Source organism: Caretta caretta, chromosome 1 (assembly GCF_965140235.1).
Source record: "Caretta caretta isolate rCarCar2 chromosome 1, rCarCar1.hap1, whole genome shotgun sequence".
Lineage (NCBI taxonomy): Eukaryota > Metazoa > Chordata > Testudines > Cheloniidae > Caretta > Caretta caretta.
The window spans coordinates 343,508,304-343,532,793 of NC_134206.1; the positions used below are offsets into that span (position 1 = coordinate 343,508,304).

The 24,490-nt window shown below is 45.7% G+C and overlaps 1 protein-coding gene across 3 annotated transcripts in view; it reads right to left on the minus strand.

Moving 5' to 3' along the window:
• The window catches only part of LOC125630538 (store-operated calcium entry regulator STIMATE-like), a 70,084-nt gene that overhangs the window by 6,339 nt on the left and 39,255 nt on the right, over window positions 1-24,490 (minus strand). For 2 of the 3 annotated variants that reach the window (XM_048836652.2, XM_048836653.2), the window contains exons 5-7: window positions 8,462-8,574; window positions 7,368-7,451; window positions 3,681-3,791 (exon numbers count right to left, since the gene is read on the minus strand). In XM_048836652.2, coding sequence (XP_048692609.2) covers window positions 3,681-3,791; window positions 7,368-7,451; window positions 8,462-8,574 — 308 coding nt within the window. The remainder of the gene's footprint in view (window positions 1-3,680; window positions 3,792-7,367; window positions 7,452-8,461; window positions 8,575-24,490) is intronic. The other variant, XM_048836654.2, reaches the window with a different exon arrangement.

Genomic DNA, 24,490 nt, shown 5'->3' on the forward strand with positions numbered 1-24,490 from the left:
GACCCCCTGAGGTCTCTTCCAACCCTAATCTTCTATGATTGTACAGATAGGCGGTCACATGGCAAGTGGCTGTATGGAAGTTTCATGGAGACCAAGAAAGAAGAGACAGAAGTCCCAGATTTTCTGTGAAGATTCCCACTTCTGTACTCTTCATCCCTGTGGGTTGGAAAACAGGAGCTCTGAGTTTGCAATGTGATATGGCCAATGCAATTATGGGTTGAAATTGGTGAGGCATAAGGACACAGAGCAGGAAGGCAACAATCCCCATATAAAGTTCCAGTAAGAGGACACTCCAAGTACAGGGATGAACCACTCCCTGGCATAACTCCACTTCGCACCAGAGAGGATGGTCCAAGTCAAGCAACAAAAGTTATCCGATTCTTTCCTCTCAAGAGGTAAAACTAAAAGTTTTGCTAAGTAACAACAAAGTGAGAGGAGGGGGAGGAAAGAGAGATCGTAAGTCAAATATTCAAAAGATACAATATTCAAATAATATTCAAATATACAATAAGATGCTAAGGGAAAGCTTCGGCTAGATATCAGAAAACAGCCTTCCCAACAGGCAGGTCTATTAATGGAAGCCCATCATTTGGAACATTTAAAGCTAGACTGTCAGAACATTAGAAAAATGTGGTATAAAGAGAAATACTGCATTGGCAAGAAGATGGAGTAGAGAATAGTTGATCTTTCCTGACTTCCAGAGATTTGGAAAGCAGTCTTCTTTATGGACTAACCTGACCTGAAACAGGTTGTTGTAAAGAGTTTTATGGTGTTCTGTTCATTCCTCAGCACGACAAGACAGATGGCAGGGTATATTTCCATATGCAACTGGCAACAATAGCAGTGTACTGGGTATTGAGTCCTGCTCCGTTCTCTCCCAGACGGAATGGCTGCCGTACAGTTGTGTCTGCATACTTAAAAATATCCATGGGACACTCCGTGCTACAGACCTCCACTGTCTACATGTACTGTTGTTGTTGATGCCACATGAAGGTGAAAGGGGATCTCGGAGGCTCCAATGTTTTGCTGTAAAATAAAGGATTAGTTGTGCTATTTGTGGGAGGGTTAAGATCAGGTCTCAACTATGCACAGAAGTTAGTTTAAACACAACTTTAAACTGGTGCAACTTCTGTGTTTGGACATGGCTTCAAACTTACAAAAACGGGACAAGTAGCACCCGTGTCCGCCCATTATGAAAGACGTTACGAGTTACAGACATTGAATGAACCTCCACAGCCATCCCTGCTAAATGGGATTAGAGGAGATGGCACTCCCGAGTATCAACCACGACTACGAGGCCAAGATCATGCCATAACCAGAGAAGTGTTAATTGGGTCTGGCTGGTTAGAATTTAGAGTAATTAGCAGTTTTGCGCATGTGGGATCTGTACAGGCTTGTCTACAGTTTTTGGTACCGCTTTTAACTCTAGTGGTTAAACAAAACAAAAAAAAAAGACACACACGGCACCCCAACCATGGTTAAACTGGTGCAAGAACTGTTCAGACACAGCCTCACCTGGCTGAACTTGCCTTTCAACTCCTATGAACTCTAAGAGGTATCTGCTCTCAAGAACAGGCTCCCCACTGTTGGAAATCCCCGGAATGCAAGGTTCAGATGTTTTGGAACACACCATAGCTCAGATTGCTCCCATTCAGAGAACGAGGCTGGCTTTGCTGCACCAGGACGTGCATGACTCATTTCTTGGCTGACCAGCTGTTAACATCTGTCTCTGCTTTGTTGGTCGCATAAGAGGAAGGAATCCACTAATGCCATATCGCCCTTTAGGAGTGGGAGCTTATCAGATACACAAGCTCTACAAGAATTCTGGCTTGAAGTTATGTAAACTGCATCAGTACCAATTAAGAACATTCTTACTTGCCACCTTGCAGTGTGTATTTCAGTGCAGAAGCCACAGCAGGGTAGTAATTGGTTTGGCAGTCCCACCTGTATGATGCAGAAACCAGTTACACTTACTAGAAGATGTGCTCTGACTAAAGCCATGAGGGAAGTAAACTTAACAGGTACTGGAGCTGAAAGTTATTCTGTAAGCAGAATGTGAAATACCTTGTATTATTTCTGTTCCTCTTCTTCCCCTCTTTCTCTAGGAGTATTTAATTCCACCAAGCAGCAGCTATTTCAGAAGCTAGCCTGTAACTGCTGAACTCCTTTTCAGTCTAGTGGGTCTTGCCAATGAACAGCAGGAAATCAAAATTTGTACATGTAGCATTTTGAAAATAGGGGTGGGGAGAGGGAAGAACAGAATTAGATCCAGCTAGTTAGATTATGGCCTTTGCCCAAAACCCAGGCACAGACATGGATGTGACCTGTGTCCGGTGAACTCTGTTGCATTAGCAAACAATGAGAACAAAATCTGCCTGTAACATAACAATGTTTTTTTCCTTTGGACTTAAAGCGTGAACATCCAACTAACCCAAATATATACTGAGGGTGACTCACACCAGAGTTAACTGGCAGTTTGCTTGCTGAGAAACAAAGACACCTGGCAAACTCTGATTCCCCCACAAGCATGTTTTTCTCCAAAATTCAACAAAAGACGAGACATTAGCAAGAAAAAAAATTCCTTCTGACTACAACTTTAAACATGTTAACTAGACGTGAGGGCCCCAAAGGAGTCGGAAGCGACACCTGTTGGAGTTCTGTTGATTCTCAATGGACTTCATACGACATTCGCTCGATTCATGAATTAAGAATGATTTTTCAGGGCATTAATTCAACCTGGAATCTGGAAAAATATCAAGCCACACCCTGTCACAGCATTCAGCTGTCATTACTGATCAGGCTAGTCTGTTGATGGTGCATGAAGTAGACTAGAATCCAGCTTGGTTTTCCATAGCTGGAGTGATGTAGGAGGGGCTGAGTGTAATACATGTATGGTGTCAGCGGATAACACTGGTAGCGCCCAAGGACACCTATGGGATCAGATATGGGATATTTATTGCTTTCAACAGAGTTGTGCCTAGAGGGCCCAACTGCAATCAAGGCCCCATCATGCTAGGCCCCGTACAACCATCTAGCAGTCCTTGTCTAAACAGAGAAGACAGAGTGGGAAGGGAGCTGAAGAAGCAAAGTAACGTTCCAGGTTACAGCTTGGCAGTGGCAGAGTTCGGAATAAAAACCAGGTCTCCAACTCCCTGTCCACCAGCCCATGCTGCCTCTCACAACATAGAGAGGTGATACCATTTTAAGTCCTTTCCAAACATAGCCATGCTCTAGAACTTTCCTAGGGTCTAGAAACAAGGGCCTGCCCTTCTAGAACTCTTGCCACCTTTTCTCTCCTGGCATTTCTGGTGCAGAAGCTTTCATGCACTCACCCACTCCCTAGCGTCAGAGAGCAGACCTGAGGGAGTCAGACACATCCAGCATCTCAAGACTTATCCATGCTCGCTGGGAGAGCTGATTCCATGGGATGAAGTGGCTCAAGATTCGGTTAGTGCTCCCGTCTCTGCAGCATTAACAAGGGAACGCTCAAAGAGAATCCCGGTAAGACTATCCCCCTCCCCAAGGGGAAGGCAGGCAAGGCTCTGTGACACAGCTGGCTCTAAATTCAGATCACCTACCTTGTGTCATTGCTACCCACTGCAGTTACAATTAGCGGTGTTCATTTGACTTAGGATTGGCTGTCTGTGCACATCTGCCCACAGCACATTCCCTGGGCTTACCTGGGATTCTTCATTCCTCACGGGGTTTTCTATGGACCTGCTGCCTTCAAGGCTGTCCTTCTGCTTATATTTCCTCATGATCAAACTGTCCACGAGCCAGAACATAACAGCCTTGGAGGGGAAAAAGGAAAACCATCAAATTGTTCCAACAGCCCCGACTTTGGATGACCAATCTTTAGTGCAGCCTAAACTGCAAGGCGGTAACAGCTCTAGGTAGGTGCTATAGCTTTAAAGCCTTACCGTGATCACCAACAGCTCACATACAACCTGATCCTACCAAGCAATTCGCGTCCTCGACCCCACTGACACAAATGGAGTCGAGGACACTCTGCAGTCTACAGGATTAGGCCCACATGTCTGCAGGAGTTTGACCAAGTGTGTGTTTTGGGAGTTATTTTCTCTCCTCTGCATTGAAGCCTGGTCGGTTTGTCAGAGCAGGCGCTTGCTGGAGGACCCACTGGAAAAGAGATTAAACAGTAGGTCAGGGCGGTACTGGGTCAGAGGGATTTCCCACCATGCTCTGCAGCTGTAACTGGCTGAAGCATGATGCATCCAGAGTCAAGGCTCACCCATTCAGCTTCCCAGAACTGTTGTCAGTGCTTGCACTGGCTTCCCACATGTTTGCTCTTGAGCCAAGCAGAAGTGGCAGCAGGGACAAATTACGGCCATTCTGGGCCTGGGGCAAATCCTGCATGGGGCTCCCGTGGCCCCACCTCCCACGGGTGGCAGCAGGTTTCCAAGTGAAGATGAATGAGGTTGCTCATCCCCCTTGGAGGTACTGCCTCATGAGTCGGCAGAGTCAAAGGCACACACACTGTTTGTGTTTTCAAGCTTCCCCCACCACCTAGGAGACCAAACACAGCTCCTCTAAAAATGAAAGCCAAGTTTCTGAGCTCACCCTGTGGCTGCAGGAGCTGGCATGTTATTTGGCTCAGAGAAGTTATTTGCCAGGACGTGCTTGGCATTCACAGTTACTAAACCATGACAGCATGCACGCCCAGGTGGATTCTGGCCACAGTGATTGTGGTGACAGATATTTAGGAGATTAAAACCCCCCTGTAGTTTCTGTATGCGAAACGAGTGCCCAACAGAAAGGCACCAGCTCGGCAGCTGTAGGTATGTGCAGGCTTTTCTCCACCTAGTTAGAAACTGCAGGGGACAGCAGCTTTCCAGGCGGTCTTCTGAAGGGGGAGAAATATTAGTTGCCTTGAGCTCTATTGACTCATGCATTTTGCAATCCTATTCAGATGAGCGTTGCAACGTCCTGCCTCACTGAATGCAACCTCCTCTTGTGCCAGTCTCACTCAGACCACACGACTCTCCACTCTGAATTTCCTCTTTGCCTTCCTCATCAAGTTCAAACAGCTTGTCTCTGCCTGGAAGAGTACTGCATGGCTCCTCTGTTGCCCTATTCTCTACTGGGAGGCAGCACGGCCTAGTGACAGAACGCTGACCAGCACTCAGAAGACCTGGGTTCTAATCCCTGCTCTGCCACTAGATAGACTGCTGGGTGACCTTGGGCAAGTCACTTCCCCTCCCTGTGCCCAGTTTCGCCATGTCTAAAAAGTGGGGATAATGATACGGACACCCTTTGAGATCTACTGATGAAGAGTGCTCTGTAAGAGCTAGGTATTACTGACTGCTTCTAACTGGCTGGCTGCACTTCTCCCAAGCCATCCTACTTCTGTTTTAGCGCCATCTTCCATTGCATCCCTTATGTTTGGGATTCTCCATCTCCTTGTGTGGGGCACCAGAGAACGCACCAACATGCTGGAGGTCAGGAGGAGCGGAAGAGCACCCATTTTAACCACAGGGTCTTAGCAAAGTTGAGACACATCCCTAGGAAGGGAACTCTCCAGCAATAAATGTAGTTGTTCCTGGGATTTCTTCAAATCCCCTAGGAACTTAGAAGACAGTTTCCAGAGAAAAAGGAAAGGGAGGGAAAGGGAGGGAAGTGGGGGTGTAGCTGGATAGGACGAATGTATAGTCCACCTTGAACTTCTTGCATCCTGAGTTGCGGTGGGTGGAAAGACATTCTGAATGGAGCAGGATGTCATCTGCCATGGCATGTCGTGTCAGACTGCAGTGGGACATTCCATTTCACAGTTCAAAAAACATTCCTGGTCCCGTCAAAAATGGCCTAATCAAAGGTTCAAAGCCTGTGAAGGCAGACACGGAAAGGATATCCAGAGTGATGGTTTAGAGACGATCAACAGTTTGAGGGACAACAGAACATTTGGCTGGACTTCAAGCAAGTCCTATTTTAAAAGAACCTTCTGTAGCATGAGGGCTAATTTTATACAAGATCATCAGAACAAAGTTACCCTATATTTATTTCTAAGTATCTGAATTACCACTTCCTCCCTAAGGAGTTTTACATCAGACTGAGTGGAAGTTTTAGCCAAAAACCTCAATGGACTTTTTTGTTGATTCTTCCCAGTTTTGAAGGCTGCGAACCGTTGGGAAATCTATTTGGACAAAGAGGTTTGCAGACACAGGTCCTGATTCTGATAGCACCAGCCTCTCCCAATGGGTGGGATTCTTGTCTATTTGGTAGCATTTACACCCACAAAGCCTGGGCCTATTTGACTCTGGCTCATCGACCACAGAGTCGAGGGCATTCATCTTGCAGGACAGGGCCTGTTTTGGAGTTATCATTGGTATTTAACATGAGAGACATCACTAGAAAACTACCACTCAACTGTTATCTCTGCCTTTTTGAATCAAATTCCATACACGAGCCAGTTTGGCTATTCTTTAAGAGCATCATTAAAGAGGTGAATGGAAGGCCTGTTGGTTGATAAGGCCGGAGTTCAGAATTCAGTGCTTTTCATGACAGGATGCAACTAACAGCCGAGTTTTGGATGCCTGGGACGTCATGAATAATTGCAAGGGAAGCCCAGATCCTTCATTCATTTCTTGTCAGGTCCAATGGCAGAGGAGGTGATTTTTAAGTACATCAGGACAATCTGTCCAAGTGATCACTTAAGCAACAGACTTTTGTCTGTCTTAATGGATCATAGTGAAAGTCTGGAGGCCATATTTTGCTCTTTGATTCACTCATAGAACCCAAGTCACCTTATTGTCCTCACCTTCACCCTACCCTGTCCCAGCTCCACCTCTGTCATTTTCATCTTACCGTTTAAGTAGAGTCTTCTAGGCAGGGAATCTGCGTTTCAGAAAGTGCCATGCACATTGCATTAAGTACTTAAAAAAAACCCCAAAAGCAATCACCACCTTTTATCTTGGAAACCCTAAAACCACATCCCCGTGCATTCTATGTGCTGTATTCTAACAAAAATATGCAAAACCAGACAGAATTAATCATTAGCTATGGTAGAGATCTCAGAGTTTTGTGATGTTCGAGAGGCTTAATTTCAGCACTCCACAACTCGAATTCCTCCAAGTAACAGTGTTGATACAATTTACTAACTAGGAGATGCTAGTGTCTCAGCAATAGGTGACTTCTGAGTAGGCTGAGATAGGCAGGGTGTCTAGTGGGTACGGTAATAGCTCGAGAATCCCGAGAGGGAGGTTCTATTCCCAGCTCTGCCAATGACCTGTTGTGTCACTTCTCTGCTTTGTCTTATTTCAAGAGAATAAGGACTGCGTGTACAGCACCTCTCTGTTGGGACACCTAGGCCCAACAAACTCAGTGTTTTCAGAGGAGTCTTTGGCTTCACTTACATTGACTGTAAAAGGCACAATGAACATGACCAGGACGAGCTCCAGCTGAGGATCTGGGATATAGTCCAGTAAAATCTCCTGAAGCTGCAAGGGAAACAAAAATTAAACAATGTTGTTAAAATACATCTTGATTGCATGCTATTAACCATGAATTGCAGCGACCTTCCCACACTGGCAGATTCATGGCGGAGGCAGCTGCTGCCATTTTTACCCCGCCGCATAAGCTAGAAGAACACAAGCTATTCCACCCCACCCCACCCCAGACATTTCTGGCAGCCTGAGGCCAGGCAGATATTTATTCATTTATTAAAGTGCTGGTCTTCCACACTTTAACAGGCAGATTTTCTTTGGATTCTCTCAGCCTGGCTGCAAGACAAGCTTATGGGACACCAGCCTTGCATGAGGTGGCCTGGAAGACAACCAGAAGTATACTGCCAGCCTCCAGATTCCAGGTTCACATACCAAGAGTGGAGAAATCTATATTAGCGATTCAAGTTTAGGAGTTCTCTAATACATGGATTCAGAATACTGGTTCCAACAGGAATGAAATATTGATGTGTCCCAACTTAATGTCTCCCACTTGTTCCATCTCTCTGGACACACACAGCTGCCGTCTACTGATAGTCTTTGTATCATGGCAGCAGCTAGTGGTCAGAACAGATCAGAGCCCTACTGTGCTAGGTGCTGTTCAAAAAATAACAAGACAGCCTCTCCCCTGAAGTAGTTACAGTCTAAACGAGAGAAGAGAAAAGGAAGTATCATCTCCAATTCACAGATGAGTTAAGGAAACAGAGAGATTAAGTGACTGGCCCAAGGTCACAGAGTATATCTGTGGCAGGGCTGGGAATTGAACCCAGTTTCTCCAGAGTCCCAGGCTACAAGCTCATCCATCCAAGGACAGAACAACCTATTCAATTAGTCTCTCTATTGGTCAGCTTGTGGCATTTCCCTGCCATGAGCCAATAGGCAGTTCCCCATATGCAGTAACCAGTAATGGGTTATTTGAGGGCTCCTTGTGAGTTATAGTCTAATAAAGAACTAGCGCACACAATGCAATAAAAACACTCCAGAGGAAAACATAACCAGTCACTTACCTTTGTCCAGCCAGGGATGAACAGGGCAAAGCTTACCACAGTCTTCTCGAAGACCATTATCAGCAAGTAGAGGATGCACTGGCCAATCCAGGCAGCAGCTTGTGGAGGGTCACCTGGAAAAGTAAGTTAAATTTAGCCTATAGAACAGGAGTAGAAAACCACAAAGAGAAATATCAGAGTACCCTAATGTAAAACAATATGGACTGATAACAGGAGTTAAGGAGACTAGCACAGGAGGAGAAGGGGGAAGTGTGTGTACAGTGCCTCAATATCCCAGCTTGTACGCGTATCTCTGGCCCCTCCTAGAAAGGATGCTAATCTGCGTGGGTGTTGCAATGATCCAGGTGGAGGACTAGAGGGGAGATAATTCTTCTGACAGCTACGGGAGGTCTTCCTTCGTGGCAAGCTGTAGGAGCTTACGGTTTTGGAGCAGAAAGTTGGTGCTTTCTTCAGACAGGAAATTAAAAATGACTCTGGTCTCTCTTCAGAATGTTTTCGATTGAAAACTGAGCAATATTCACACTCCGGTCAAACAATTTCTTCCACCACGCACTGCTTTGCACGTCATCAAATTTCATCGGTCTTGCCCCATCTAAGTTTAGCAAGGTCCTCTGTCCTCTTTAGTTTAAGAGAATCTAAACAACTGTGCTAGTGGCAAGTTTCGCCACCTCTTCCTATCCTTTTCCAGGCTATTGGGAACAAATTATATATGGGCCCAGAAGCAGGCTAACAGGATAAATTCCACGGCTTGTGTTTTTCAGGAGGTCAGACCAGAGCCAGTGGTCTCTTCTGGCCTTAAAATCTTTTAAGTGCTGGTCCTAGTACTGATCTTGGATACAATGCAGTGCTATGTTGATAACAGATCATTTATTCCTATTCTGTGCTGGGATAACGCCATCCATGTCTGAAATGCAGCCCCTTCCGGTGTGAGCTGTCAAATATGCGGTCACATGCTACACCAGGCGGCAAGCTCAGAACACAGCCTCCAACTGTACATTCAAGGGGAGATTTAGGCAGCACCTGGGATTTCCCCCACATCGAATCTGAAAATGTCAGGGGTATCTGGTGATCTAAATGGTCACTGCCTTTTGGGTGACGCTGACAACTGGGGCCTAGTTTTCATAACTAGCACTCCATCCAAGATAGATTTCATTTTACATGGCGTGGATGTATCTGATATCTGTTAGCTGCTGATGAGAGCGGACGGCTGGGGACGTAATACTGAAGGTCTGAGACACAGGGCCTCCATCATCCCAGGTTTTCAAGTAATCCAATCTGAAAATCAATGCTAGTTAAATATGGATGATAGGTACTTAAAGTGAAAATTAAAAGCATCTTTATTATTGTTCGCAACTATAATGGAACCATATCTATTACAGACAGTAGCGTCAGGCCTCAATAAACATCCTGCCAGCTGTTCATTATCTTCCTAGGCTCATTACAATCCATCAGGAATGCAAAATTGGGGTTGGCAATATCTGGCTCTCTTGAGACACAGGTCACATTTCCTCCTGACACTCAAATATTAAAGAGCCTCTGGTGGCATCTCTGTTTCCAGTACAGACCAGAGTCCAGAACCACCGCTGTGCAGGAGAGTTGAAGCAAAGCTCCTCTGAAGCTGGGAGGTGATTCGAGGTTTGATCCAAATGGGTCAGGAGGTCTCTTGTCCTTCCCTTCTCATCAGAGCCCCCAGCCCTTGAGGGAATCCCTTGCTCACTTCACCCCCACACACTGGAGATGTTTTCACATTCTGGACATCTCTGTTACGGTAGAGAACTCTCCTTGAGTACGTGTCAACTCCAAGAGGCACAAGGGAAGCCATCTAGATCTCTTTCCCCAGCAGACTGGTAGCAAAATGCATGACCAGCCCGCCAGTGACAGCCCATGCAACCTATTAGTAAGAGGCCAGGGCCAGCTCATGTTCATATTGTGAAGGGTGATTCTGTAAACATGATGCAGGTCAGACAATAACAGGGCTGTATCGGCTGGGGATGAACTAAAGGCCTTTGTCAAGCTGACACCTTGCAGGAGCAGTAAGAGAGAAGCACTGAAATGTTTGACCAATGTGTCTGATGCCTCCAAGGCCGAGGAAACACGTCTGAGAGCCAAGGCCTACTAAGCCTGCTACACACTTTTGGGCGAGCGTCACAGATCTATAGCCCCCAGTGCTAAAGGCAACTGGCAATAGAAACACACTGAAATGTTTGACTGAATGATACAAACCAGCACGCCTGTGGGTTCGGGTGTTATTACAATGAACTCTGATCAAGCCAGCACAGGAATTCTGGCTGGCTAAGAACCTGGAGTGGCAAAGGCATCACCTCAGTAGTTCCCTTCGCTATAACTTTTGGAAGGAAGGGAGAAGGGGAAAAGCCAAGAATGGATGACTGCAGATGGGAACTGGGTAAGGCAGGCTGCTGAAATGGGAAAAGGTGGGTGGGTCATGGCAACAGGGACCATGAAGAGGCAAGAGGGCAAGGGGAGGAAGAGGCAAAGGTAGCAGGACAGGGAAGAAGGGGAGAAGAGAGAACAGAAAAGGCAAGAGGCTTGGGAGGAAATAAGGCCAAGAGGAGGAAAGTGTGGGAGGAGTAAAAGGGACCCAAGCCAGTCAGCATGGACATTACCTTACAGCAGCTGAAGTCTTGAACAGTGTGTGCATGAGCTAGTTGGGGAGAAGCTTCCTGGTAGTAGTTGGGGCTGGGAGAAGCTGCTCCCCTTGCTGGCTTTGGAAGAGGGTTTCAGTATTTCAAGAGCAGCGCAGATCCAACAGACTCATCAGAACCAAGGAGCTGGGTTTTGTCCATTCCTTGACTTGGGTTTGGTTTTTTGTTATGTACTGACATCTGAGACATTCCCACACAATTCCTTGCATCTGAAGCCTTGGCAGATAATGCTATTCTAGTCCAAAGCCCAAGCATAGACAAAAGAGATCCATCACTTCCCTTCTGCCTTTGAACTTGGCTTTCCCTTTTGTTCAGAGCACTCTCAGATGATGTGCACTGACCCCAGAACTGAGGCTGGATCTTGAAACCTTCACTAGCCCCCAGCAGCCTTCACTAGCCCCCAGCTGCCTGCCCATTACACTCCACAGCTGACACGGTACTTGGCTGCATCTGCAACCATTTAGCAATGCTCATCTGGAGATCAGATGCTTCATCCTGTGGATGGCTACAACTTTTACAGGCTACCTGTGTGAGGCTGGCAGACTGGGTGCCAGCTCTTGCCAAGACTTTAGGCCTCAGTTGAGTACTGACAATTTCATGGCTGGAAAGCAGTTCATCCCACCAGTGCATTAGTATGGTTAAGATGAGTATTGGACTTCTAACAGTGTGTTTAGACTTTATGAAATGCTTGTATGTTGCTATATGTATTAATCCTACTTATAATGTCTATATCCTAGGGCTATTTAAGGCAATACTTCAGTGTTGGCTGTATATAGCTGTAACATGCTTGTTCTGAACTATGTAACTCTCCAAACAAAAAAAATGTTTACCCAGTGCAAAGTGCTAAATCCCTATGAGAGGTATTACCTCTGGCCCATCTGGAAGGGCTATCAAAACTAAATGGGCCATTTAGGGACATCACAATGCAAAGATTTTATTAATTGCCCCTGCACACCCATTAAGAGGCTACCTGCAAAAAGACTGGTCCCACCAGCTTGAATTGCGGAAGGAGGAAATAAAAATAGCTGACAAGACAAGCTTTCAGCTCTTTGGGTGTTTGGACTCAGAGCTTGAGCTACAAAACAGCAGTGGGGGTCAACCTGGGTGGGCCCTAAAGGATACTCAGAGCTGACAGATTGCTACAACTCTGTCACCGTTTGGAACCATAGACTAACTCATTTGTGACTATATGTTTGCCTGCTTTAACCTGTAAATAACTCGCTCATTTCTTTTTCCTAGTTAATAAATCCTTAGTTTACTATAGGATTGGCTACAAATATTGTCTTTGGCATAAGCCCTGAGGTACAACTGATCTGGGGTTAAAGTGACTGGTTTCTTGGGACTGGAAACAACCCAAATATTTTATAGAATCATAGAAGCGTGGGACTGGAAGGGACCTCCCGAGAGGTCATCTAGTCCAGTCCCCTGCACTCAAGACAGGACTATGTAATAATTAAACCATTCCTGACAGGTGTTTGTCTAACCTGTTCTTAAAATCCTCCAATGACTGAAATTCCATAACCTCCCTAGGCAATTTGTTCCAATACTTAACCACCCTGACAGTTAGACAGTTTTTCTTAATGTCCGACCTAAACCTCCCTTGGTGCAATTTAAGCCCATTGCTTCCTGTCCTATTCTAGAAGGTTAATGAGAACAATTTTTCTCACTCCTCCTTGTAACAATCTTCAATGTACTTGAAAACTGTTATCCTGTCCGCCCTCAGTCTTCTCTTCTCCAGACTAAAGAAACCCAGTTTTTTCAATCTCTCCTCATTGCTCGTTTTCCAGACCTCGAAACCATTTTGTGATCTTTGGTGCACAGCAAATAACTATCACTAAGCACAGCTTGCCTGTGTGGCAAGACAGATGGGCATGCACACGGGGACTACCTGTGACTCTATGGTAAGGCTCAGAGTGCTTCAGGAGTTCCCATTTGTTATTGGGTTGGTGAAATCTAATTGTAGAACACACCACCAGTTTGTCTGCCCTGAGGCTGGCCTTCACAGCTGTGAACTACTCCGGACAGGGTGACTGTCTGCTCACTCTTTCCCTACTGTCCAGCAGGAGTCTGACCAGGTCAGTGCAATACCACTGATTGTTATCTTACCACAAGTGACCGTCTTTTTTTTAAATGTAGCAGGTGCCAAGCAGCTTCACAATCTACATTTCATCTTTACTAGCAAGGACAGTAAAGTCACCTCAGTCCCTGGAAAAATCATGGAGCAGGTCCTCAAGGAATCAATTCTGAAGCACTTAGAAGAGAGGAAAGTGGTCAGGACAGTCAGCATGGATTCACCTACAGAAAATCATGCCTGACTAACCTAACTGCCTTCTATGACGAGATAACTGGTTCTGTGGATGAGGGGAAAGCAGTGGACGTGTTGTTCCTTGACTTCAGCAAAGCTTTTGACATGGTCTCCCACAGTATTCTTGCCAGTAAGTTAAAGTAGTATGGGCTGGATGAATGGACGATAAGGTGGATAGAAATCTGGCTAGATTGTTGGGTTCAACAGGTAGTGATCAATGGCTCCATGTCTAGTTGGCAGCCGGTATCAAGCGGAGTGCCCCAAGGGTCGGTCCTGAGGCTGGTTTTGTTCAATATCTTCATTAATGATCTGGAGGATGGTGTGGATTGCACCCTCAGCAAGTTTGCAGATGACACTAAACTGGGAGGAGAGGTAGATACGCTGGAGGGTAGGGATAGGATACAGAGGGACCTAGATAAATTAGAGGATTGGGCCAAAAGATATCTGATGAGGTTCAACAAGGACAACTGGAGAGTCCTGCACTTAAGATGGAAGAATCCAATGCACCTCTACAGACTAGGGACCAAATGGCTCGGCAGCAGTTCTGCAGAAAAGGACCTAGGGGTTACAGTGGATGAGAAGCTGGATATGAGTCAACAGTGTGCCCTTGTTGCCAAGAAGGCAAATGGCATTTTGGGATGTATAAGTAGGAGCATTGCCAGCAGATCAAGAGACGTGATCATTCCCCTCTATTTGACATTGGTGAGGCCTCATCTGGAGTACTGTGTCCAGTTTTGGGCCCCACACTACAAGAAGGATGTGGAAAAATTGGAAAGCGTCCAGCGGAGGGCAACAAAAATGATTAGGGGACTGAAACACATGACTTATGAGGAGAGGCTGAGGGAACTGGGATTGTTTAGTCTGCGGAAGAGAAGAATGAGGAGGGATTTAATAGCTGCTTTCAGCTACCTGAAAGGGGGTTCCAAAGAGGATGGATCTAGATTGTTCTCAGTGGTAGCAGATGACAGAATGAGGAGTAATGGTCTCAAGTTGCAGTGGAGGAGGTTTAGGTTGGATATTAGGAAAAACTTTTTCACTAGGAGGGTGGCGAAACACTGGAATGTGTTACCTAGGAAAGTGGTGGAATCTCCTTCCTTAGATATTTTTAAGGTCAGGCTTGACAAATCCCTGGCTGGGATGATTTAACTGGGGATTGGTCCTACTTTGAGCAGAGGGTTGGACTAGATGACCTCCTGAGGTCCCTTCCAACCCTGATATTCTATGATTCTATGACAGGAGAAGTGTTATTTACTCCTTCTTGTAACATAAAAACTGTGGGGCTCACCAAATGAAATTAATAGGCAGCAGGTTTAAAACAAACAAAGAAAAGGAATTATTTCTTCACACAACACAGTGGCAACCTGTGGAACTCTTTGCCAGAGGATGTTGTGAAGGACAAGAAAATAACAGGGTTCAAAAAAGAACTAGATAAACTCATGGAGGATAGGTCCATCAATGGCTATTACCCAGGATGGGCAAGGATGGTGTCCCTAGCCTCTGTTTGCAAGAAGTTGGGAATGGGAGACAGGAGATGGATCACTTGATCATTACGTGTTCGGTTCATTTCCCCTGGGGCACCTGGCATTAGCCACTGTCAGGATACTGGGCTAGATGGACCTTTGGTCTGACCCAGTATGGCTGTTCTTAAGGCAGGTTGGACTAACAGCCAATCTAAATCTTTGCCCAAAACTCAAACCAAATTCCAGCCTCTTCCTGGCTTTGAAATCTGCTCAGGTTTTTCCTCTCTCATGTTCCATTTGAAAAATTCAGCGAGCTGTTCATGATTTTCTTGTTTGCCAAGCCTATTTATAAAGAAGGCTTGCTCACTCTAAGAGCACTTTATCTCCGTACCTGCGGGAGAGCGATCAAAATACAAATTCAGCATTATGAATTTGTTGCATAGTACTTTCTAGATGCACTGTACAAAGCTGGGTTGAAAGAAAGGAAACTTAAACCCAAATATCTTCAGCAGCAGCAGAAGCAAAACCATACTGGCCAGGTTGGGGTTTGTATAGATTTGTTTTTAAGCCTTACTATCTCACTATCTTACAATCACTGTGACTACCTCAAAGACATTAGTCTTTCATCCTTTAACACACCCCGGAGGCAGGGTAGTATCCACATTTTACAAATGAATTGAGGCATAGAATAGATTCGGCAACTTCGCCAAAGTCACACAGGAAATCTGGGGCATATTCACAGACGTGTGATGCTGGCAGACCAGGTGCCAGCTCATGCCAGAGTCCCAGGCCAATTCCCGTGTGCATTAGTATAGATCAAAGTGATGGTTAAATGTAAAAAGGGTATTTGGTGTTTAAACTTCATGAAAACTGGTGGGATGTTACTTGCATTGTTTTCACTTATCTGTATCCTGTTATAACGTAGGAGCAAACATTCACATTGTGTTTATTCCTGTAACTAAATAACCCATCAAAGGAGAAAGAAGCCTTGTAGAATGCAAATGAAGAACTTTAACAGAAAAGTGCTAATTTCAAGGAAAGTGGCCATTTTGGGCGATGATCAGAGGTCAAAGGCTCAAAATGCATTCCTCACTTTCTATCATCAAAGTGAAAGGCCACATGGGTAGTGACACTGCCAGCTTGTTTTCTGTGAAAAGCTCCTTGAATCCATACTTGTAAAGATCTTACACTTCTGAACTGTTTGGACTCTTCCAAGGAAGTGTACCAGATGCAACGTGGAGATATCCAGAGACAATCTGGGTATCCAGAAAAAACTTTTGGGAAACTAGCATTATTACATCACTGCCACCATTTGGAATTAAACCTGTGCATATATTCTACCTGCTTTCATCTCTCAATAACTCTCATTTCCTTTTGTTAGCTAAATCAACCTTAAGTTAGTTTACTATAGATTTGGCCACCACTGTTGTCTTTGGTGTAAGATCTAGAGTATCAATTGATTTGGGGTAAGTGACTGGTCTTTTGGGACTGGAAGCGACCTAAATGTGATGTGATTTTGGGTGCAAGTGACCATTTTATCACAAAGTCCAGTTTGTCTGGGTGGCAAGATAGATTGGAGAATCTAAGGGGACTGTCTGTAACTCCATGGTAAGACTGGCATAGTGATCCAGGAGTTGACATTTGTCACTGCCTTGGTGAAGTCTGATTACAGAACACACCACCAGGCTTGGGCATCTGCCCTGTTTTCCGACAGGCCGTCCTGAGGTAGGCACTCACAGTCGTGAGCCACTCCAGACAGCTTGACACCCAGGAATTATACCCCGATCTTGCATGTCGATGTCCTAATATAAATAATACATTGGACAGGGCCCAACTGCAGTCAGGATCCCATTGTGCTGTACTGCCTAGTCTCTTCCTCAAAGCGCTTATACCCTGTCGAGTCACCAAGTAAAAGAACTTGCCCAAGGTCAGTGACAGAGGAAGGAATAGAATCCAGCTCTCCCAAATCCCAGATTCAGTGCCCTATCCACTGAACCACACTACCTCTCCATCCATCCCCTCTTGTGAAAGTCCTTAAGAGGCAGAGATAAGGAAATTTAGCTACAGATTCAGTCACCACAGGGAAACATAGTCCCAGAGAATGGATGCTAGTTTTATCCCCCCTCAAAAGCTTCCAGCTATCACTGCAGAACAAAACAGTCTGATATGGTACTTGTACGGGCGGACTGCAGAGCCACACAGAAATTGGGGAAGTCATTTTCCTTCATGTAGAAGAGGAAGAGAATAAGGCGGAGACCAGACTAAGCCTTGTGTTTACTTTGAAGCTGCCTAAACCCTTTAACTAGAGCTGTGCAAAACTCAGCTAGTTTGAGCCACGTGGCCTTGCAAACCTGCTCTTCACTTTGGCATTTCTGAGAGAAACAAACAGATCCAAAAAAACCTCAAAGCAAAACCCAACAGTCACACTGGAAACAGACAGCACTGCACCTTTTGGTTATGTTGCGATATCAGACACTGGCCTGGACTCCTGAAACTTTCAATAAGCCGGGCCAGAGTTTAAATCAGGCAAGTTTTGCCTGGTTCAGGGTTTCCACTGTGGATGCCTCAAGTCTCTAGCCCGGTGATCTCAATGCAACACTGCCGGCATGGTTACCCTTTACGTCGTTATTCTCCATCACATACCGACTGCACAAGTCAACAGAAGAGCTGTCAAAGAGGCACAGACCCCACTACTGAGATGTTCCAAGCAACAGGTGTGGCTGTTTTGTCCCTTCTCTTCCATGTTCTTCATTTTATTTTCAAAACTGAGGAAAAAAGTTTTAATGCAACAGAGGAACAATCGGTTCTTCAGCATAAAGAAGTTTCAGGGTTAGACATGCGTTTGTTTTTATCCTCTGCCCAGAGGCTCTGGGGATTTTGGAGTTGTTCTTCGCAGGAGTTTGGTCTCCTAGGAACAAGAGGCTGCTCAGTGCCAAAATATCTCATTGGCCTGGGGTAAACGTCAAACTGTTTTATGGTTTTTCGTAAGTGGCTGCATGGCTGACTGGCTCTGTCAATGGAATTTAGATCTTCTCATTTTCAGCCGTGAGCTCAAATCTAGCCTGGGGAAGCAATCAGCTGAAGTGATCAGGTGCCCATTGGGCTGCTAGGTGAGGTGACTTGGTCGTCCGAGTCCTATTTGGCAAGGAAGAGTGCCAATATTACAAGAATCATTAAACGGGCATCACAGAACCCCTTCTTTTCTTCTGATCTACAGTGCCATACATTGTGATGGATCTCACCTCTCAGATAACTGGGTCCCAAACTACTCAGGCTTTACAGACTGGCACCCAACACCTTCCTAAGCACACACAGGAGACTCTAGGCACCTAGTTCAGAGCCATAGGTCATTGAGCGCAGACTGCTTTAATCAATGGGCAAGATGCTGGATTCTGCTTTAGCTAAAGGCTCCAGATGCTTTTCACATAGAACACGTTATAATCAGACCTTGAGATTCCACAGCCACGGAAACAGTGTAGCCTCCAAGTTGAACTATAGATGGGGTGGGGAGGAGGGACGGGCGAAACGCATTATATGCCACAGTTGATACTTGAGAATCTAGGAGAAACAATGGATCCATTACAACCCCTGAGATTGCAAGGAACGGTGGCAAACTCAGGACATACACAGAGTGCCCTCATCCCCAGTCACACCTGATTCAGTCTGATCCTATCGGAGCTTACATTACACAGGTCCCTACCTTTGTCGGCCTTGGAGAGTGCAAGCTACAGCATTTGTGTCAGACTACAAGGAAATCTCGATCGCAGCACGTCATTCATATAGCATGGATACTGCTGGGAAAGCTGCCTCCTCTCTCCTGCACACACAAATTCAATAGCAAGGATAGAAAATGCAGAATCTCACACCTACTGGCCACTGGCAGATGCAAAAAAGTCTTAATGGTGCCAACAGCAAATGGTTAACACTCATGTGTCAAACTTAATGAGTAGATAAATCGTTTCCCAGAAGAATATGAAGAGTGAACAGTAAATCTACGCAGTGTGGGGTCTGGGCAGGAAGCTTTTGTGCTGCCAGCTTTTGAGACTTCTTAGTGAGCCAAGAAATCCCCCAAGTGAGTCTTCTCACCCACTTCCACAAGAGCCCGTAGGCTGGTCAACTCCTCATTGAGATCAATACTGATCGGTCCAACAAAATCAGCATGGACACTTTGTATCTGTGACCACCAACAGGAGGAGAGAGAGTGAGCCACAGGGGATTTGGTATTAACTCCTGCACAAGTCAACAGAAGAGCTGTCAAAGAGGCACAGACCCCACTACTGAGATGTTCCAAGCAACAGGTGTGGCTGTTTTGTCCCTTCTCTTCCATGTTCTTCATTTCATTTTCAAAACTGAGGAAAAAAGTTTTAATGCAACAGAGGAACAATCGGTTCTTCAGCATAAAGAAGTTTCAGGGTTAGACATGCGTTTGTTTTTATCCTCTGCCCAGAGGCTCTGGGGGTTTTGGAGTTGTGCTTCGCAGGAGTTTGGTCTCCTAGGAACAAGAGGCTGCTCAGTGCCAAAATATCTCATTGGCCTGGGGTAAATGTCAAACTGTTTTATGGTTATTCTTAAGTGGCTGCATGGCTGAGTGGCTGGGGGAGGGATAGCTCAGTGGTTTGAGCATTGGCCTGCTAAACCCAGGGTTGTGAGTTCAATCCTTGAGGGGGCCATTTGGGATCTGGGCCAAAAATTGGGGATTGGTCCTGCTTTGAGCAGGGGGTTGGACTAGATGACCTCCTGAGGTCCCTTCCAACCCTGATATTCTGTGATTCTATGGATCCTCAGACCCATGCACTGCTCCCTCGGACACAGGCCCAGATAGCCTCCTCGCAAGTCCCATAAAGCCAGACTCACCTCCTGGAGACACTGGAAAGAGGTGATCATCTGACCTGAGCAAACATTCAATTCCAATCCTGTGTATAAAAGGCTTCAAAGATATTCTTGCACTGTAGCTAGCAAGTGTCAGAAGAAAGCATACACCATCTTCTCTGCTGTAGTCCCCTGAGTCTTCACTCACGTCTCTCCATGGTACAGGAATGTCCTCCTCCTCATGTCTCATGTGTTCCAGCTGTGCTGGGGGTTAGAGCCTCCCGGTAGCTTGCAAAGCTTGAATGCCTCATGAGCAGCGGTGCTGCTCTCACTCCAAGCCATTACCACACAACAGAATTACTTTTAATCCATGTGGCTTCTACTGCACTGAGCTGTCAGCAAACCCCATACATCCCTGTCTGATAGCTTTATTCGCTGCCTTTATGAAGCCATATGTGCACTGAGCATATACAAAAGGGTTAACTGCAAACCCAATAGCTATATAGAAGCCAGAAGGCAAATGGAAATTGAGAGGGTGATGGTTTGAATACTCTAGAGTAGCATACAAAGAGATACAGTAATAATTCTGCTGGAAGTACGTTTGCATTTAAAGGTAACATTTAATTGAACACAACACGGACGGAGAGCGCTGGCTTGTCAGCTCTGGAGAAGAACATCTTATTTAACCACAGGATCAAGGGCAGCAACGTACAAGCCTCTTGCATAGGCTGCCTCAATGCAACTCATAGCCAAGGCGCAGGTGCCACCTGTCAGAGCAGATTTTCATCACCCTTAGCATCTGGCAAGACTGCCAACAAGGGTGCCAGGCAGGCCCAATCCAACATGAATATGGATAGAGTCTGTGGCCAGATTTCAGTGGGCACTGGATCACACTGAGATTGGGCAGGGCCCTGGATCCATTGCTCCAGTTCAGACCCCTCTCTCGAACCATTGGTAACTGAACTGAGAATAGAGCTGTACTTCAGTTTTCATATCATACAACTGCAGGAGTTAATACCAGTTTAAGTCCCATGCATTACAGTGATTCTCCAGTGCCCTGTGCCTTGTGGAGGCATCTGCACCCGGGCACAGTGGGTGCCTGCAAGTGCAGAATTCCAGTTTCACACCCGCTTTGCCCAGATGGAAATGCTGCCAGGAGGGGCAAGGCAGTGAGAGATCAGGCCTTTGGTAGTGTTGGACTATTAGGGTTTTCCCCCCCCACTCACTTTCCCCCACATACAGGAGTAGTGAGCTAGAATGCAAAGTCAGCCCCCTTCCCCACAGCATCTGGATATTTTTGGTAAGATTTAAGCACTAACAGACAGCTCTCCCTTGGCTGCCCAGGACGTGGGAACACTTGTTATGGAAATATTGTATAAATACCATGACAACAGGCCCAAAAGCATCCCACACAGGTCCTCAGTTAAACTCAACAGCTGGCATGGAGCATGCTCTCCTACAACTAACTTTGACCAGCCGAGTTCAATAGGGTTCTGACCAGAATGTCTTTACATCTCCAGCCAGCAAACTGACTGAATCATCATGCTTAGAACCTCTAGAGTCACTGGAACTACAGGTTCATATCCCAGAAATATCCACTCAAGCCCTCCTTCCTGGAGAGAAAACTGAAGGACATCTATAGGAGGGGGATGAGGATATAGGGAGGGGGATGAACAGGTGAGAAGGGATGTAAAAAATATTTTCAAACAAAATTGACATGCAACGTACTAACTTATACCTTGAGCACGGCACTTATTCATTGTTCACTCTCCCCAGTTCTTTGTTAGCACATTGTCTATTTGAGACTATGCTCTTTGGGGTAGGAACCATGATTTCGTGCGAGTCTGAGGTGCCCGGCACAGCATGGCTCCCTATTGCTTGCAAACCCCTGATCGCCCACTTCATTTTAAGTGATCTCCCACAGCATGCATGGGTTCCTTATGCTTAACAATTTGTCCCAACTTGTATTTAGCTCAGGCGAGGTCTACTCTAAAAAAGTTAAGAAAAATCCATACTCTTGAGCAATGTAGTTAAGCTGACCTAAGCCCAGGTGTAGACAGCACTAGGTCTATGGAAGAACTGTTCTGTTGACCTAACTCCTGCTTCTTGGGGAGATGGATTAACCACAGCAATGGGAGAACCCCATCCTGTCACTGCAGGGAGTGTCTACACTGCAGCGCTACCATGGCAGCATTTCTAGTGAAAACAGAGCCTTAGACTTAGGTTACCTTCCCCAAGCCTGAAGAAGGCTGAGGTTTTAGCACTAGGCAGGGAGAGGACAGATTGTACTTCAACGATATTCCAGGGGGAAACCACAACTGGAATTTGGACAGGACAGGTTGGAGAGAAGGTTGGACAGGTGCTCCTTATGGTGTTGCTTCTCCGTGGAAGAGGAGTGCAGCTGCAGCAATCTGTTTCACTTTACACAAAGCAAGAGCAGCTCTTAAGGATCCAGCAATTTCCCAATCAAGCCCGCAATCCACCGAAATTTGATCTCCAATGTCTCAGGTCATTGTTAAAAGATTTTAGTCCCCTAAGAGTTGTTATTTTCCAAAAGCATGGAGGAGCCAGGAACAGCTAACACAAAAATCAGTCAAGCCAGACAATAGATGGCACCTAGCTGTTCTCCTGGTTAGCCAACTGGCATTCTTCCTTCTAAGCAAAGAGGACTTTGCTCTAGCTGGGCTTAATTTTAAAAAGCAGCTTCTGCTCCCTCCTCCATGCCTGAAGCTGAACAGAAAACACAGGGAAGTTTTCACCCATAGTAACAAAGCTTTAACTAATCTTAAGAACTAAGAATGGCCATACTGGGATCAGACCAATAGTCCATCTAACCTAGCATCCTGTCTTCCAACAGTGGCCAGTGCCAGGTGCTTCAGAGAGAATGGACAGAACAGGTCATCATCAAGTGATCCATCCCCTGTCACCCATTCCCACCTTCTGGCAATCAGAGACTAGGGACTCTTCAGAATCTTGCAGAGGATTAATGAAGTTTCTTTATAAAGTTTTAACCTCTCTCTCCAGAAGCGTGGCTTGAACTACCAAAACAAGTCACTCTTTTGCTGTGAAAGCCATGGATCTTTTTATTAATTTCAGAACCAAATATGTTATAAAGTTTCTCCCCAGTGATGTCATGCCAAGATCTCAGAGCAAGCCAAACACTGAATAAAGCCTCAATACCCCTATTGGCTCAAGGTCTCTCTCTAGAGAGTGCCCCAATATGAAAAAAATTTGGTAGAGAGGTTGAGCGACTGGTTCAAAGTAACAATGGCAGGGCTGGGAGAACAGAACTCCGGCACCCTGGCTTAGTTACCATTAGACAACCTCCAGTCCGGTTTGGAAGCTACAATAATGCTGACAAGTTTGGTGCAGAGTCTGGAATCAAGCCAGGGATATGGATTCTTCCCCTACTTTTCTACCATCACACCAGACTCCCACTTGCTGTCTCCAAGGGAAACGCTTGAATTTCTTGAAGAGCCAAGCACTCACATGGAACTTCACACAGGGGAGAAAATACATTTTTAGTTTAAAATACCAAGAAAGTTTAAAGCATTTGTTTCTCTTATATACACAAGAATGTCACTCTGCCCCTCAATGTCCCAACCATCCAGGCCACGTCAAACTACTGCCACTTCTTGCTCTAAGTAGTATATCTAAGATCCATCCTTCTTTCTCCCTACAGACCCCCCACAAAAACAACCACCCACCATCCTTTCATCCAGGGTCACATCCCCCAGCCAGATGGTTTCAGCCTCCTCCTTTTTGGCCCTCTAACCACTCATCTGTCAATTGACACAAAAAGACAGCAACCAAGTTACATTCTTGCCCAGATGACCCTCCCCACTTTGAATTGGCTCACCAAATCAAAGATCAGGCTTCTTGTCTTCAAGGCCCTGCATAACTGTTCGGCCATTTTGTCCTTTGCTTCTCCAGCAGCTACCTCCAAACCTCCCATGCCACTGCCTAGGCAAGAAGTGCCCTGCCTTAGGAAGTTCACAGCACTGCTATACTCTCTCCATTCAAATCCCTCTGGAAGACCTAACTCTCCACAACGTCTGAGGACAGTGATCTGGGCAAGAATGTAACTTGGCTGCTATCTGTGTGTGTCAATTGGAAGGGTGAAGATGAGTGGTTAGAAGTCCAAAAAGGAGGAGGTTGCAGCCATCTGGCTGGGAACCGTGATCCCAGATGAAAGGTTGTTATGCTGTAGGGAAGAAGGATGGATATTAGATGCACTAACTAGCTACAAGAGGCACAACTGCAGGGTAATCTGGGATTGTGTTTACAAAAGTATGAGCTCTCCAACACAGCTTCCATAAAGAAGGTTGCTTTGAGACATACAAATCCCACACTTCACCCCCACCTATGCCTGTTTTTCTAACCGACATTAGACGCTTCTGAAAGCTTACACACGTTTCAGGAAGAATCATGACTAAACAAGTCCGTTTAAACTAGCTCTCTCTTGGTTTCTATCGGAAGGAACCTAACCTTGCAGGATTAGTTTATTTGTACAGCACTTTCAAGATGTGAAGCACTAAACAAGGGACTGATCCAAAGTTCAAGTCAATGGGAGTCTTTACACTGATTTCACTTTGGATCAAACTCTAATTGCTTAGATTACCAGATGAAAAGCAAAGGGGGGGGGGGAAAGGAGTCAATCCTGTTTTCATTAAAATATCCCCAATAATTAAACCTTTAGGGGGTGGGAAAGTGAGAATGTAGCTTTTACTGATGGAATGGTTCAGGAACAGAAGGAATTCTGTAGGACATGCTGAAGTTTCAGTGGGTCTTT